The 15,654-nt window shown below is 29.7% G+C and overlaps 3 protein-coding genes across 3 annotated transcripts; 1 reads left to right on the forward strand and 2 right to left on the reverse strand.

The window, feature by feature from the left end:
- Positions 1 to 1,287: 1,287 nt before the first annotated feature.
- Positions 1,288 to 7,368, reverse strand: LOC130898973 (lipid droplet-regulating VLDL assembly factor AUP1-like). The gene is made up of 6 exons (XM_057808611.1): positions 7,082 to 7,368; positions 6,660 to 6,948; positions 5,119 to 5,322; positions 4,838 to 5,047; positions 4,600 to 4,780; positions 1,288 to 3,377 (listed from the first exon to the last, which is right to left on the reverse strand). Exons 1-6 carry the CDS (start codon positions 7,120 to 7,122, stop codon positions 3,118 to 3,120), a joined length of 1,185 nt encoding a protein of 394 aa, XP_057664594.1. The 5' UTR covers positions 7,123 to 7,368; the 3' UTR covers positions 1,288 to 3,117.
- Positions 7,369 to 8,402: 1,034 nt separating this feature from the next.
- On the forward strand, positions 8,403 to 10,559 carry LOC130898975 (mucolipin-3-like). Its single transcript, XM_057808613.1, has one exon. It carries the CDS (start codon positions 8,659 to 8,661, stop codon positions 10,414 to 10,416), a length of 1,758 nt encoding a protein of 585 aa, XP_057664596.1. The 5' UTR covers positions 8,403 to 8,658; the 3' UTR covers positions 10,417 to 10,559.
- Positions 10,560 to 12,602: 2,043 nt separating this feature from the next.
- On the reverse strand, positions 12,603 to 15,447 carry LOC130898976 (facilitated trehalose transporter Tret1-like). Its single transcript, XM_057808614.1, has 3 exons — positions 15,251 to 15,447; positions 15,101 to 15,155; positions 12,603 to 15,044 (listed from the first exon to the last, which is right to left on the reverse strand). Exons 1-3 carry the CDS (start codon positions 15,326 to 15,328, stop codon positions 13,720 to 13,722), a joined length of 1,458 nt encoding a protein of 485 aa, XP_057664597.1. The 5' UTR covers positions 15,329 to 15,447; the 3' UTR covers positions 12,603 to 13,719.
- Positions 15,448 to 15,654: the final 207 nt, after the last annotated feature.

A 15,654-nucleotide genomic window follows, 5' to 3' on the forward strand; every position in this document is an offset into this window, starting at 1 on the left:
AAATTTGAAAATTCAAAATGGCGGCCATGTGAATTGGTGTTATATTGTGTCGGGTACACGGCCGCACGCCATCTAACAGCACCAGTCATAAGTTAGTGTAATAAAGAGCCAAAAACGAAATTATAAGTGAGTCCATCTATTGGGTAACCATAGAACTATGCTCTAGATATTTTTTGAAGTAAAAATTGGTATTATTAGACACTTTTGAAGGTTGTACTGTGTTTTGGATTATGGAAAAAGTATATATAAGGCAGGAGTTCATAGAAAAGAAAGTTTTGTGGATAATTGGAGATTATTTATATTATAATTTTTGATTAAATGTACATTTTATCATATTTTTACATTCTTTCGAAAAATTAATAGGTTAGGAATTTTTTTGGAAATTTTGTTGACACTGTTTTTTAAACTCCAACTCTTCCCCTATAGATTGGAAAAATCTGCATCTTGAAATTATTAATATTAATAAAACGAATGGAGATTGAAAAAAATTTATATATAAATTCAATTTGAATGGGATCCATTTTGAATTTTCAAAATTTTTAGGAACAATTCTTTTATATTTTCAGATAATTTTTACTATAATTTTTTATAAATAAACAAACTTCAATTTTTTAATCAGTTTTTTTGGAAAATTAAGGAATGAAAAATATTTTTTTGAAATCTAGTTTTATCACGTCATACGGCTTTAAATTTCCTATAAATTAGATTTCTACAACTTTTTTGTACGATCAAAAATCACAGAAATAAATTTCTAGTTATGGATATGATCGTCTTCAATGTTAATTTTTCCACTTAATCTACCGGACTATAGAATGACAAAAATTCAAACAACCAGAATTCTCATATTTTATTTATAAAATAAATAACAGTGAATTATTTACAAACTTAAATCAAAATAATTAATTTTAATATTTTTATATAATAAAAGAGTCTTAAATGTGCAGCATAAGGCAAAAATTTCTTCGTTATTGGCACCATTCCTTCCCCTTAATCTAAATACTTATTTCACAATGTCAAACTGAACGTACTAAATACAAGGTGTCCAAAAACCCCCCAAACAAACTACAGATACCAGACGTCATTTTATGTCAACCTAACCAAATTTTTTTTAAAGGAAAACGTCAAATTTTGAGGTTATTTATCTTCGAATGCCGCTTACTTCATTCCGGATAAATATTAGGTTAGATTCACGCCAAATCACATCTAGTGAATGTAATTTACGGACATCCCCCGTATTTAGCGCGTCAAATAAAATAAATCTTTCCAACTAAAATCATATCCCAGTCATAATAACGATCATTTAATTAATTTGAAAATGGTTGATTATAAATAATTCGAATTTCAAAAATTTCCACAATAAAAAAATATACAGGGTGTCCTAAAACAGTAGATTTGTTGTTTTACGACTTCAAACATTTTACGAGGGTTAATTCGAAAATAACAATGCTGACGAACTTAAGGCGGGTTTAACGCCGCCATCTTGAAGATTTGATACATTTTACGAGGGTTACTTTTACTTACTTTTTACATTATACGAAGGTCGTACAGAAAAAAAAGGAATAAAATTTAATTACAAATTTTTGTGTTTCCTATTTGGTGCCTAACGATTACCACATGTAATTGAGACTGCGTAAACTGATATCGAAGCGTTTCTACGAGGGTCGTATTGAGAGTAAGAGACGTTTGGGTCTGAAGTAACATTGGGAGGAATTAGCGCCGCCTTTTTGACATCCTCGATCTATAAGTATCTTGCTTATCATACTTCGTATACAGGGGAGTGTTCAAAGTAACTTTACTAATGGAAATTTATAATTCTTCTGAATGTAATACATGTTTTTATATGTTTGTCTGTCGAAATTAGAATTGCTAAAGAAAATTTTATCAAATTATAGAAAGTGAACGGTTAAAAGGTTACTAATTAGAACATATTTGATGATAAAGTTTCGTTTTTTCAAAATATTTAGCAACTGTTGAACGAAAAGTTTGTATTCATCTTATAGCCCCCGTATAAATCGACGAAATATTAAAAAAATGATAGAAACTTGATTTTTACATTGATAACTAAGAAATAGTGACCGATTTTTCTAGTAAAAACATTTTTCTCTTGTTTTTAATTAAAAAAAAAAAGTTGAATATTTTCCAAACAACCCTCGTAGACATACATATAATTTGTATAATTTTTTTATTGTACAATTAAACGAACAATTACTTTTCGTATAACCCTGTAAATCTATTATTCTAATTTTCATACATTCTACGAGGGAAGTTCAAAAATGTTTCAGTGTATTAGACTTCCTACAGTATTTCCCTTCCTTAAAAATGGAAAACGAACTGCTGCAATTGAAAATTATGAAGTTCAAGCTGTAATAAGAGTTTTTTTTTGACAAAAATCCAAAAATCAAAACAAATATCAGGAAAAAACTCCAAAAGTGGATCCCTTTTTCCATAATATCCTTGAAAGGAAGTTTTTAATCATCTTACAGCCTCCGTATTAGTAGAAGAAAGATTATTAAATGAGAAAAACATGATTTTGACATTGATACAATAAACCTGTGATTTTTCTAGTGAAACTATTTTTTTTTTAATTTTTTATTTCAAAAAGTAATATATTTTTCCAAACAACAACAAATATATAAATTTTTTATTGTACACATAAACGAACGATTGTTTTTCGTATAACCCTGTAAAACTATTATTTCAATTTTTTTATATTCTACGACAGGCGTTCGAAAAGCAACGAACATTTTGACTTAGTTTAACAACATTTCCCTGGCTTGAAAATGGAAAACCCACCGATGCAATTCAAAATCTCGCTAATAATTAAGTTCAAGCTGCAATAAAAGTTTTTTATACAATACACAATCGGCATCTATATCCAGAGATAAGAAATTGTTTATAATGCGATGAACTATTGAAATAATTCATTATTTAATTTTAAAACAACCGATACTATTGAAACATCCCTCGCACAACTCGATTATAAATAACCAAATGTTTCCTAAACAAAAGAAATTATACAAAAACGTGACATTTACCTATGTTTCGGTTAAAACCATATTTTAGGACACCGCGTATACTAGAATCCAAAAAAATCGTTTCGATATCGAAACATTTTCCCTAAATTGGTATATCGAGGTTATGTTTTTCGATGTACCGCCTCCTGGCGGTGGCTATCAATTGTTCTTTGCGTTCCTGGAACGATTTGGTACGTTCCGAAGCGGATTTCGGAAAAGAAGAAGCCGCCGTGCTAAACGAAGAGCAATTCGAAGAACCGGAAGTCGAAGGTTGGTTATTAGACGAAGAGGATTGTTCAGGGGTAAACTGAACTCGACCCTCGAGAATATTTGTGATCGTACTATCTACATTCCTCGTTATATCTAAAAAAAAATAAAAAATAACCAAAATAATAATACAGAATGGAGAATGATCACCCACTATATAGTCCTGATCTGTATCCGTACTACTATTTTTTGTTCGTAAAGCTTAAGACTGATATATAAATTGAAATTGAAACGATATTTAAGACGTATAATAAGTATTGTCTATTAAACTTAAATTACTATATAGGGTGTCCCACGACGAGTTAAAACTATCTTAACTTACTTAAGTAAAATTTTAACTAAAATATTTTCAAAGATGGCCGACTGTAACTTTGTTATTTTAAATGGAACACCCTGTATATTAATACATTTTTGTAATCTACGTAAAATTTTATTATAATTTTGTCTAAAAACTTTTTTCGACAAATGCATATTTTCTGAGTTATTAATTTTTTTGTAAAAAATTTAACCTTTACAAACCCTTATAAATTATTTTCTTACGAGGATACCCTCAAAGATATGAAAACGGTTTTTGTTCGGTTGATTTTAACAAGATCAGAAGAATTTGAATCTATTATTAAAAATTTTTCACTTCATACAGGGTGTATATAAAAAGTGTTCAAATTTAGACCACACCATATCTAAAAATTTACAGAAAACATTTAATATCTGGATAACGGTGAGGTTTAGGTATAGGAAAGTATACATGAATTTGCCTTATTTTTTACCCCTGAATGCATTAAAATAAAAAAAACCGGATGGTTCTATTTAACAAAATGAAGAAATTTGAATTTTATGAGGTTAAACCTTAAACACTTTTTATACACACCCTGTATAAAATGAGGCAATTTTTAAACATAGATTCAAATACCTCAGACCCTACTAAAATCAACCGAACAAAAACCGTTTTCATACCTTCAAGGGTATCCTCGTAAAAAAATAATTTATAAGGGTTTGTAAAGGTTAAATTTTTTACAAAAAAATCAATAACTCAAAAAGTATGCATTTTTCGAAAAACGTTTTTAGACAAAAGTATACTAAAATTTCACGTATATTTCAAAAATGTATTAATTTACAGGGTGTTCCATTTAAAATAACAAAGTTACGGTTTACGGTTCTACTAGAAGTAGGCCATCTTTGAAAATATTTAAGTTAAAGAGATCGTATCCTAAAACCCAAACGTAGATATTTTCATAATTTTACCATAAGTATTTTGCAATATATACAGATAGTTTTAACTAAGTATCGTGGGACACCCTGTATAATATTAAATACTTACACAAATCAGTGTAAATTGCGTTTAGCGGTACGTGCGGTAGGACTTCTTTGACTTGTTTCCCCATTCTGGTAAGTTCCGGGGTATTTAATGATCTGGTACGAGTTTGGGGTCTCGGGGGGGCAAAATTAGCACGTTTTTCCCATTCAGTTACATCGTTCGAAGTATAATTAGTCGTTTGTACCTGAAACGAATTTAATAAATCACGCAAAAAAATTAAATAAACAACTTGTAATTACACCTTCAGCGCCGTTGCCATATTTCGACGTACGTTTTCCGCGAATTCTTGATCGCTCATAGTTTTCCTATCCGATGGTTCAAGAAACGTGAGTCTGTAATTAGTTACGGGGGAAAACAGATAATAAACTAAATCACTGAAATAAGATGAACCCATTACGGTTACCGAGATATCCAAAAAGGGACGGTCGACTGTAATACAAATAGGTTGAACCTAAAAAATTATTTATTATATGAAAAATAAAAAAATAAAAAACAATAGTTAGGGGTTGAAATCGAACTTACTTTGTTGGTAAATTCGAAGGGGTATGTTTTGAATTTGAGAAGCGCTTTTCCGTTGGTTACTTTGTCTTCGGGGGCGAAATAAACGGGGGTCCTCTCTTCCATAAATTGTTTTAGGTTATTCTTAAAGTTATCTACGTTTACGATAGATCCGAAGCAGTAAGTACTAAACCCTAACACCCTTTCTACGGTCGTTCTACAACTAGGCTGAAAATTTTTATACTTTACATATATTTTGGCACGAGTACAATTTCCTTGGCGCCAGAATTTGGCTACGCCATTTTGTGAAATCGTGACGAAGCCAGGGCGAGTTCAATACCGCCAACTTGATGTTTACATACATGTTACGAGGGTTGTTTTGAATGTAACAAATCATGTCGAAGCCAGGGGGAATTCAACACCGCCTTCTGGATATTTACATACATGTTACAAGGGTTGTTTTAAATGTAACAAATCATCACGAAGCCGGGGCGAGTTCAGCACCGCCATATTGATGATTTTACACGTTCTACGAGGGATGATTTAAAAGTAACAAAGCTGATGAAGCTACTGCGACTTTATCATCGCTATCTTGATGATTTTATATATTATACGAGGGTTACTTTGAATGTAACAAGTCTGACTAATCAACGGGCGGATTTAACACCGCCATCTTGATAATTTTATACAGTTTACGAGGGTTTATTTGGAAGTAAAATGTGCATCAAAGCAAATAGGGGGTTCAAAATCACCATTTTGATCATTTCAGACATTATACGAGGGATGATTCAAAAGTAACAATACTGATGAAACTACGGCGACTTTAACATCGCTATCTTTTTGATTTTATACATTTTACGAGAGTTACTTTGAATGTAAAATGCCTAAAGAAGCAAAGGATGTATTTAACACCGCCATCTTGATGATTTTACACATTATACGAGGTGGTATTGAAAGTAACAAGCCCGACAAAGCAAAGGGCATTTTACATTCAAAATAACCCTCGTAAAATGTCTAACGAAACAAAGGACGGATTTAACACCATTATCTTGATGATTTTTCACATTTTACGAGGGTTATTTTGAATGTAACAAGTCTAACCAATCAACAGGCGGGTTTAACGCCGCCTTCTTGATGATTTTACATATATTAGGAGGGTTGATTTAGAAGTAAAATGCCCATAAAGAAAAGAGGAGGTTCAACATCGCCATTTTGATGCTTTTTCACATTTTATGAGGGTTATTTTGAATGTAATAAGTACGACAAAACAAAGGGCGGTAAAACGGCGCCTTCTTAATGATTTTACACATTTTACAATATCTACATACATATGATAAATTATGTAAAAATCAAACAAAAACTGTTTGATTGTTGAATTACAAGACTCCTATTTGATATAAAGTGATAAAATGTATCTCAAACTAACTAGTTTGTAACTTATAAATTCGTTTTGGCGCCAAGAAAACCATACCCTCACTAATATACTGATGAAATAATATGACAAAATATTATAAATATCATAAAAATTAAGTTTCCTTTTTTATTTTATAAAAATTTATACTTACCGATACGGCACCTGTAGCTTTACAAACAGCTACTTGGTCAAAAACTGATACGCTATTACTAATATATACATGAACCTTTTCTTTAACTTTAAGATTTTCAACATGAACTGATATTCCTAAACCTAAACAGGCCAGTTTATTGACAAACTTTTGAATCCTCGGTGTATCAGGCAAAAATTGACAAATGAGAAATAAGAAAAGTAGTAAACAACATCGTAATACTATTAAAACTAACCCCAAAGGGAGATAAAATATGAAAAATATAAAACTAACGTCACTATCAGGTATCCTGAAACAAAAAACCCTACTCAGTACATACATTTATTTTTTAATATTTACGTAGTTTAACTAATTTTAAACTGTTCGTATTATTATAATTTAAATAAATTGTTTTTATAATATTAATAATATACGTTTCTTACCTATTTCTAGCTAAGAGATTTGCAATTTCAACATTTGCCATATTACAGTTGAATTTTAGCACGAAAGGTCAATAAAATACTAACATTACTTTTGTAAAGAAAAGATTAAATAAAATGCATTTCTTCTGTTATGATACGCGTAAAATTATGATTGGATTATTTACAATCACTAACAATAATTTTTCAATCAAAAAATTTGGGTTTTAAGCATCAACCTCAAAAAAATCTACGATGACAACTAAAAATTAAAATGACGTTTATCAAAATTCTGGTATAAATTTCGACACATTTTCTCCCTCTTTCTATCACATTACGTGTTAATTCATAGACAAATTAATAGTTGGTAGATCCAAAGTTGAAATTTTTTATACAATAAAAACTCGTTTTAGGATAAATCTTTATTAGTCGATGTTATTTCAACAAAAAAAAACTCCTTAATAAGTAACGAGGAATTATCGATAAATACAAGCTGCCACTAGAAGTTAAGGAGCAATTTTATGTTGACACACGATGCTTGCTTGAAACGATAAATGAAGTCACGTGGTATAATGTCAAACTTTAAAACGCTAAAAAAAACTATAATCTATTTAATAATTGATCGATTAATATATGTTATATGTTAGGGTTATGATATAATATCTAATTGCACTTTTTAGATAACTAGTGCTCTTGTAATCTATTGTCGCTTATTTCAAACGACGAATAAGTTATTTTGGGATGACGTCACAATCAGCCGCCATATTGTCTTGGGGGACAAATAAAGCATTATTTACATTAAAATTATTATTAGTTTTATTTTCAATTTTGTAGTCGAAAATATTCATTTCAATGAAAAATGGGCTCGAAACAATCAATTATTGTACACAAAAGAAGTGAAATTTTTGTTTGACTATCACTATGATATGGCCGACGTTTCAAGTCACATTACGTGATATTTTGCGACAAATTAATTATTAAGAAATAGATACCAATATTAATTTATATATTCTAACCTCTCTGATATACAATTATAATAGATGAAAATCCCGGTATTTAACGAAAGTATATTGATTAAATTACAATATTTTGTTGATATTTATTTGTTATAACGTCAAAAAGAGGCGTAAAAAACCAAACAATTGATACATAATAACGTAGATATATATAACAATATATAATTTAATTTCACTTAGTTGTTTATTTTATTGCAAGATATATATCGATTATCATTATTTTAATTTTAATTGGCGAAAAATTCCTTCCTTTATGTATGCTGTCATATATTAGTCTATGCTATTTTTTCTCTAAGCATTCGCATTTTCTATGGTATAAATTTGTGACGTACGTGTCAATCAAATCATGTGATTTTAAAGCGCTTATATAAATGGCGGATAGGGGGGATTTAATGTTTATTTATCTTTAATTGCCTTTGTGACATATTTAGAATAAGACAAACCAGTAATAAAAAAGGTCAAGGACGGTATAGACATCGATAGTAAATAACAAAGTATATCAGTTTACGTTATGTAGTTATTATCTCTAGTGTTAAAACTTTTTTTACCAAAATTTCAACGATCGCTAATTTCCAACTAGCGAAAATGGAGCGTTCGAGATCGCAAGAAAATGAAGACGTAGAAACCTGTGATAGTGAAAATTGCTGTGATTCATCCACCAAACCTTTGTTAACGGAAGAAAGAATGAGGAGGAAATTGCAATTTTTCTTCATGAATCCTATAGAAAAATGGCAGGCTAAGAAGAGATTCCCCTATAAATTCGTAGTGCAAGTGATTAAGATAATATTAGTTACGTTCCAGCTGTGTTTTTTCGCTTACTATAGATATAATCACGTTAATTATACTTGGGATAACAAAATAACTTTTTCGCATTTGTTTTTAAAAGGCTGGGATACTACTAGAGAAGTAAACGCGTATCCCCCGTCTGCAGGACCTTTAGCGGTATACAAAATTGACGATTTCTATTCGACTATAGATTATGCTTATAAAGGATATTCGGATTTGGAAAAAGCAATCGGTCCGTATTCGTACGCTAATGAAGATAATAGCAAAAGTGACATGGTTCTATGTTTAAAACATTATAAACAAGGAATCATATTCGGTTTTAACGAATCTTATATTTTTAATAGCGAAATAGTTGAACAGTGCTACAACATCTCGGAACCACTTGATTCGTCTTTCAATTCGAAACGATTCGTACAAGATGAACATATCAAAATAAATTTTACCGCTTTAGTTGAATCTTCCTTAAAATTTTCCATTAAAACGGTGAATTTCAAAGCAGCCGGTCGGATTTCACCTCCGAATTGTTTTCTATTCAACATCGAAATTAATTTCAATAACGAAGATCACGATGGGCAGATGATAGTATCTCTAGACGCCGAACCTATTCGTTTGATATGCAAAGGGGACGTGTGGTATAAAACAGACAGTGAAATAGAATCAGTTCTTCGAAGTATACTCAACTATTTTGTTATGTTAATATGTATAACGTCGTTTGTTCTGTGTTCGAGAGCCGTTTGGAGGGCGCAACAATTAAAAGTGATCACCAATACATTTTTTATAAAAAGATTCGAACAACCATTGAGCCAAAAGGATAAAATGAAATTTCTAAATTTGTGGTACATCATGATCATAATAAACGATTTGTTAATCATAATTGGATCGGCCATTAAAGAACAGATTGAAAAAGAATCTTTTACTACTGATCAATGGAATATTTGCAGTTTATTTTTGGGTATAGGTAATTTGTTGGTGTGGTTCGGAGTATTGCGGTATCTAGGATTTTTTAGAACTTACAACGTTGTTATTTTGACGTTACAAAAAGCGGCCCCTCAAGTAGCTAGATTTCTACTTTGCGCTTTGTTAATTTACGCGGGGTTTACTTTTTCCGGGTGGTTAATCTTAGGGCCTTATCATTTTAAATTCAGATCTCTAGCTACGACTTCGGAATGTTTATTTTCTCTTATAAATGGCGACGATATGTTCGCGACTTTTTCGATTATGTCAAATAAATCTGTTCTTTTATGGTGGTTCAGTAGGATTTATTTATATACTTTTATAAGCTTGTACATTTATATAATTTTGAGTTTATTCATTTCGGTCATAATGGATGCTTATGATACAATAAAATCTTATTATAACGAAGGTTTTCCTAAAAGTAGTTTGGAGTGTTTCATAGGAGAGACGAATTGTGAAGACGTTACTAGTGGAATGTACAGAACTGATTCCTCGGACAGTTTGGGTGGTTTAATGAAAGATCTTTGCTGTTGTAAAAAAATATATCAATCATATTCCACCCTGACGTCGAATAGTCAATCAAGATCAAGTATACTTATATAAAAATTCAGTAAAAACATTTTTTTTAATTATATAACAATAAAAATAATATTTTCGTACAAATTTTAATAGTTTCACTTTTTACAGTTTATTTTTACTCGACTGTAAATTTATACGTTTTATTGTTGAATAAAAAGCTAGAAGAATTCACGTTTTTTCAATTTACCATGAAAAAATATCAAATTTTGCCTTAGATTTTACATCAAATGGTATTTAACCAGGAAAGTATCGAAACTTCTGACAGAATTAACGTATTGTACGATTCTATATTCCATTGGCTGTTTTTAATAATTCCCAAAGAATCCAAATACGTTTTAAATTATTTTCAATACTATTCAACGAACGTATTTAAAAAAAATTGATTTCTCGTAACAAAACAAATTCATACTGAGGACTTTTCGGAATTTATAACCTATAATATAACCCACAGAACATACCCAACAAGAATCTGCAAACTAAGTTATTATTCAGTAGAAACGCGTATTTTCGATGCGAGTGCTTTCGATGGTAGGTGGCAGAAATAATATATTTCCGTGATTCATATCAAACAATACTATATTCTATGTTATCCAGTTCCGATTTCGCAGTTTCCTGAATCCAGGAATATATTATAAACCTTCTTAGCCTAATAAATTATAAATTTTCCTACAAAATAGATTTTTAAGAAACTACCTTGATCAAAAATTAAGAGAGTTATATCTAACAACAGTTTTTTTGTAATAAATTTTGGAGTATAATTTGCTTTAGTGAAAAAAAACTTTATAAATATTGATTAAGGGTTGAAAAATATATATCGTGCGATCTTTATCAATCCCACATTTTTTTCTCAATTTTCTGAATGCTAAATTTTATTTTATTCAATTTTAACAATAAGGGACAGTTTTCACCTCTTACACTAATTTTCACATATTGACATAGGGAAGATTTTGAAATGAAGGATAAATAGAACTTAATTCCAAAATTTCACGCAAATGCGAAGCGTCTTAAAAGAAATCTGAAAAGATACCATATTTTCACCGTTATTCACTGGACTATTAATCCTAACAACTGTATTGTCATATTTTATTACAATAGATCAAGTTTTATTTGCCATCCAACAATTTGTAGATACTCACAATCATTAGGAACACATGAAAATATTTTGTTTTATTGATACATTTATATGTTTTACATAATATTATTCAAATTCAAAGTGGAAAAACATCATAATAAATACATAAAAATTATCCCTCAACATACAACGAACATTTTAACAACGTTGCCGGAATTTAAAAATAGTCGGACTATTAGGATATATAAACAATAAGGTTATAATTTAACTTTTTTATATTTCTTAATCCCTCCTATAAATTTGATAAAAACAGAAGTAGATGGAATGGTTTTTTGTTCATTCGTTTTAAAAACCTAATTTTCAATCCAATTTATTAAAATGATAACGAAAATATACCAAAACGTCAATTTTTACCTGTTATATTAAATATTAAAAGAGACGTAAAATCAAAAGGATCTACAAAAAAATGAATAAAAACAAATAAATATTTTAACAATCGTTCCACCACTCTAATAGTTCATGTTAAACATAAATTAATATACACATTTGATTTAAACTGCTAGAATAATAGATTGCACAATTTGACAACGTCTTATAAACGTATAAAAATTGCCTACTTAAGTAGCCATCAGCTGTCACTCATAGATCTTCAATTTAAGCAAATTAATATTAATGTATAAAAATAACAATTTTATTGTTAGAACAAATTATTATTAATAATATTCGCTTATATGATGTATCGATCGAAATAATAGATATTTACTTGAATAATGTAATATTATACGAGTAGACTGATCCCAACCGTTCGAGATTATATAAAACGAACGAAGGTTATATCATTTGTTACATGACGTGGTTCGAATACATCGTTGATGAATTGTAGTTGTTATATACTTTTAAATAAAATTCTGTTTATTTTGAACGTTTTTTTATGTAATTCATTTTTTAAAATTTGTAAAAATCGTATTTTTGTACTTAAAACATTTCTGTTATATTGTACGATTCTTCGTATTATTTTCCTTTACAGAGTGGTTCTGTATATTACAATGACTGTTATATCGCCATTTTGTTGATCGGGTGTATTAACGCGATTCTTTTGGGTTTTAATATAAATAAAACTACAAAAAACTAGTAAACATTGATGTATAACTCATATAATTGGATAAAATATCAACAAATACAAATAGCATTAAATCAATTACATAAATATATCATATTTGAGCCACACTGTACATACTGTATCATAGTTTTAATACTACATAGAAAATATTTGTTCGATAATTGTGGAACGGTGTAAATTTTTTAATGAAAAAATTCATTACAAAGATCATTGATGATTTTTGAAAATAGTTTTGTTATCTTAAAAGAGGGTTGAACTGTATAATAGAGAGTGTTGGTGTAGTGATAATAAACAGTGTGTTCAAACAATATTTAAATTAAAATTAGGAACTATCTTTCAGAAAATTCAATAAGTAAATAAGACTTTGGAATTAAAGGTCATTAAAACTAGAATTAAATAAAATCACAGAAAGTATTTACATTCGAAATTATCATTAAAGATACTTCATTTAAATGTAATTAGTACATTCATTAAATAACAATCTCTCAAATAAGATATATGTGGAATTTGAATATTTTTTTATATATAATGTAAAGTTACTTACTGAAAAGATTTCGATAAACTTTACAAAAATATAAAGTTCTTTTTTTAATAAATATAGTATTCACTAACTTGAATATACATAATAAATAAAATAAATTTAGAGATTTTAATCCCAAAATTTCAAATAGTGTTTAAAAATGAAAATCAGTTAAAAGTAAATATTTCATAGGTTATAAATGTTGTCAGATCTCGGGTAATAAACAATATGGTGGCTATTTATCAACCATAGACATATACTATGTCTATGTTATCGCTACTGCAGAAGTAGAAAATTCTGTAGAGCGTTCTAATAACCATTGACATAATACACGATAGTTATAACGTTCGTAATTTTATCGACAAAACAGTCCAAAGTGTACTTTCATGTCACACAAATATTTCAGTAATCTTTAAATGCGGTGTTGCCGTTGTGAGATAAAAATAATAGAATTTGGTACTTTATTTCTGGCGGAAAAATTTGTGGAACCAGACAGATCTTTATAGGAAAATGAAAACGTCGATAACTGAGAGGAATTTTTGGACGAATTGAAACGATTTAACACTCCATTGTTGTGATTGTCAAACCATTTCTATCGATACATTGTTATTGCTATCAATAGTTATTTAATTGAACCTGTATCTCGGAAACGTTCTTTCCCTTTGTTTCTATAACGAAAATATGAACAAAGAAAATACCGATCATCGAAGCAAAACCGAAAATATAAAAAGTACTGTCTTGCCCTATATAATCGCATATTTGCACATAAAATCTGGTAAGTAGGAAAGCCAAGAACCAGTTAAAAGTCCCCGCCGTAGAACTAGCGATACTTTTAATCTCAGTAGGAAAAATTTCCGAAGAAATAACCCACGGAATGGGCCCCAAACCTACCGAATAAGCGATTATAAAAACACACAAAGCGCTTACAGGTAAAAACCCGAGTTTCCCCAAAACATCCTCGTCCATTCCGCTCCGGTCTTTAAGAGAAAAATACACACCCAAAAAGAATATACTGAGCGTAATAAACAACGACGACACAAATAAAAGTATTCGTCTACCAAGTTTATCGATTACCAAAGAGGCAACGAAAGTTGCCATAACCTGAAAAAAACCTACAATAATAGAAGCCGTATTGGCATCTAAACTTATACCAGAAGCTTTAAAAATATCCGTAGTATAAAGAATAATCGTATTTATACCGGAAAATTGTTGAAAAAACATCAAAGAAGAAGAAATAACGAAAGCTATAATAATTGAACGTTTTTTAAATGTATCAATTAACGAAATACTAGTTTGTGTACTCTCCTTCAAAAAACCTTCAATTTCTACTAGTTCAGCATCAATTCTATAATGAAGCCCCCTTAATAAGATCAAAGCTTGTTTAGCTTCCTCGTATTTCCCTCGTTTTATCAAATACACCGGCGATTCTGGTTGAATTACAAAGAAAATAATAAAAATAAACGGTACGGAAGCGCACCATATGGTAAAATAAACCGGGGTCAAATATTTCCCCACTACGTACGCTAAAAATATCCCCACAGTAACCATGAGTTGAAAGTAACTACTCAAAGCTCCTCTTAACGATTTATGAGCGATTTCGCTGGTGTACAACGGCGCAGCTACACAACAAGCCCCCGCAGCAGTACCGGTTATTAATCTACCGAAATATAACATCAACACGTTTTCAGCAAAAATAATTAATAACCAACCAATAGTAAACGGGATGAATAGGAGTAATAGCGTTTTTTTACGACCTAGTATGTCGCAAATAAAACCTGTCGGTATACACATCACCATTCCTCCAAGCATCACGAAAGATCCAATCCAACCTAATTGGTCACTATCTAATTTAATATTACGATATTTACCAGTTTCTAAATCGTTGAGAATCGGTGACGTCCATGCTAGTACTGTACCCGCTGCCAACGCTGATAGGGTGGCTGGGAAATATGATTTTAACGTAAAAATACGAAAAAAATTGTATTAACCAACTTACCTGCAAATGCTGCGATATATTGTTTAAATTTTTTAGGTTTGTCCCCACTGTTATCCTGAAATAAATAAATAAAGTCAATAAACGTATACAAAAAGTTCTTATTTTTTCACAACAAAACAAAATGATTATAAATATCTTGTACACACTTACGACAGATCCATATCCGGATTCTTCAACTATATTAGAATTTGTAGAAGTATTTATTAAAGAATACCTGTCTTGACTCATATTAAATTCGATTACAACGATTTAATAAATGATTGTTTAAATATTTTGTTGTTATTATCAGCTGTTATAGTGACGTTTAACAAAAGTCTTCCCATCTGTTGCGCAGAATTAGATCTACTTCTTTTTTTGAATACTACATATTTTACATCTACAGCTACAACTAAATATATATAAAACAGAAATATGAGATGCCTAATTAATAAAAATACAATCATAATCTTTTAACAATATAATTGTATAAATATGAAATTGTATTTTTAATAACGATATAAGATAGAGAGTATTATATTTAATAAATAAAATTGACTATTAATTTAATGAAAAAG

Source organism: Diorhabda carinulata, chromosome 10, assembly GCF_026250575.1.
Source record: "Diorhabda carinulata isolate Delta chromosome 10, icDioCari1.1, whole genome shotgun sequence".
NCBI lineage: Eukaryota > Metazoa > Arthropoda > Insecta > Coleoptera > Chrysomelidae > Diorhabda > Diorhabda carinulata.